Below are 1,400 nucleotides of genomic sequence, written 5' to 3'. Positions count from 1 at the left end.
ATATGGTACTTTTAAAAAATCTCCTTACCTGGTTATCTGACAGCACCCCCTCCTGGGATGAAGGTGTAATAGCAGGTGAACTTGTGCTTGAGCCACTCCTCCTCCCTCCTCCTCCTCCTCCTCCTCCTCTCTGTGCGGCTTCCTTCTCCACATCTCTTTTATGCTGTCTCTTACTTTGTCTGTTTGGCTCTCTCTTGTCTACTCTCGTTTGTTCCTGGTCATCTACTTTCTCTTCCAAACATTCCACTGCTTTCTCTAACCTCCTCTCCCTCACTCTTCCTTCCTCTCTCACAGAGGGACTCTTTATTAGTCTCTCACCTCTTTTCATCTCTTGTCCATTCACTTGTTCCACTGTTTCACTTGCTTTCTCTCTCAATCTGTCACTTGCTCTCTGCCTTTCTCTCTCCGTGTCCTTCAGCCTCATCTTCTCTCTCTGTCTGTCACTTTCTTTATCTGTCTGCTTGTCCACAGGCCACTTTGAGCACTCCTCTTCAGATGAGCTGCTGTCTTTGCTGTTGGCACGGTGGACCAGCTGGCTGAGTCTGGAACGTAGTTCCTCCTCCAGAGGGTCTCCGGGCCCTGAGCTGCTGGCCGAGAGCTGGGACTCTGGAGCTAGAGAGTGGGACTGGGGGGGGCTCAGGGACGCTGAATTCAGGGCCACTGTGTCCAAGTCTTCTGGCTCTGGTGTCATGGCATCTAATTTGAAGGCGTCTGGTGCAGCTGTGGCCACTGGCATAGTGTCTGGTACTGGATGTTCCTCACTTAAACCCCTCTTCAGCAGGGCGTTGAGCAGAAAACCACTGTTCTCCTTGAATTAAGAGGGAGGAACATGAATGCAAAAATGCTAAAGACTACAGAGTTACTGAAGAGAATTGATTGAACTGCAAATACAAATACTGCCTCTAACTGGTAAAACAATATTTTACAACCACACAAAGACTTTTTTCTCTGGCAGAGTTTCAAGTCAAAAACATTATTAATAATCAACTATACTTGTGATAATTTACCTGCACTATGGGGTAGATGGACTGTGTGTGGCTCTGGCCTCCAAGCCTGCTTTGCTCTGTGGAGGACTCCCTCTTGCTTTTCCTGCGTCGCCGTGACCTCCTGACAGGATCGCTCTGTCTCTCCTCGGCCTCACTGCTGTCTCCCATCACCTAGGAACAGTGGTGGAAATGAACTGAGTACATTTGCTCAAGTAATGTACTTAAACACACTTATGAGGTCGTTGTACTTTACTGGGGTATTTCCATTTGATGTTGCAATACTTCCACTCCACTACAGTTGTACTTACTACCTAGTTCTCCGATTAAGAGTCTAGTTTAAGCTAAAGAGACATTTCCCTTTTCATTTAAATAATTGTCAGAGGCTCAAAGATGATCTCTTAGTTAATGGTTATT

At 46.6% G+C, this 1,400-nt stretch overlaps 1 protein-coding gene across 1 annotated transcript; it reads right to left on the bottom strand.

Moving 5' to 3' along the window:
* Window positions 1–28: 28 nt before the first annotated feature.
* LOC111648560 (rab effector MyRIP-like) lies at window positions 29–1,154 on the bottom strand (the record flags this gene model as incomplete). Its single annotated transcript, XM_023398397.1, has 2 exons — window positions 1,008–1,154; window positions 29–808 (listed from the first exon to the last, which is right to left on the bottom strand). Coding segments are annotated over exons 1-2 (927 nt in total), but the record flags the coding sequence as incomplete, so codon positions are not given.
* Between the last annotated feature and the right edge of the window lie 246 nt (window positions 1,155–1,400).

This window comes from Seriola lalandi, unplaced genomic scaffold (assembly GCF_002814215.2).
Source record: "Seriola lalandi dorsalis isolate HSWRI2012SDOR001 ecotype SW California unplaced genomic scaffold, Sedor1 jcf7180001956521, whole genome shotgun sequence".
Lineage (NCBI taxonomy): Eukaryota > Metazoa > Chordata > Actinopteri > Carangiformes > Carangidae > Seriola > Seriola lalandi.
This window is presented reverse-complemented; position numbering and strand designations above follow the sequence as displayed.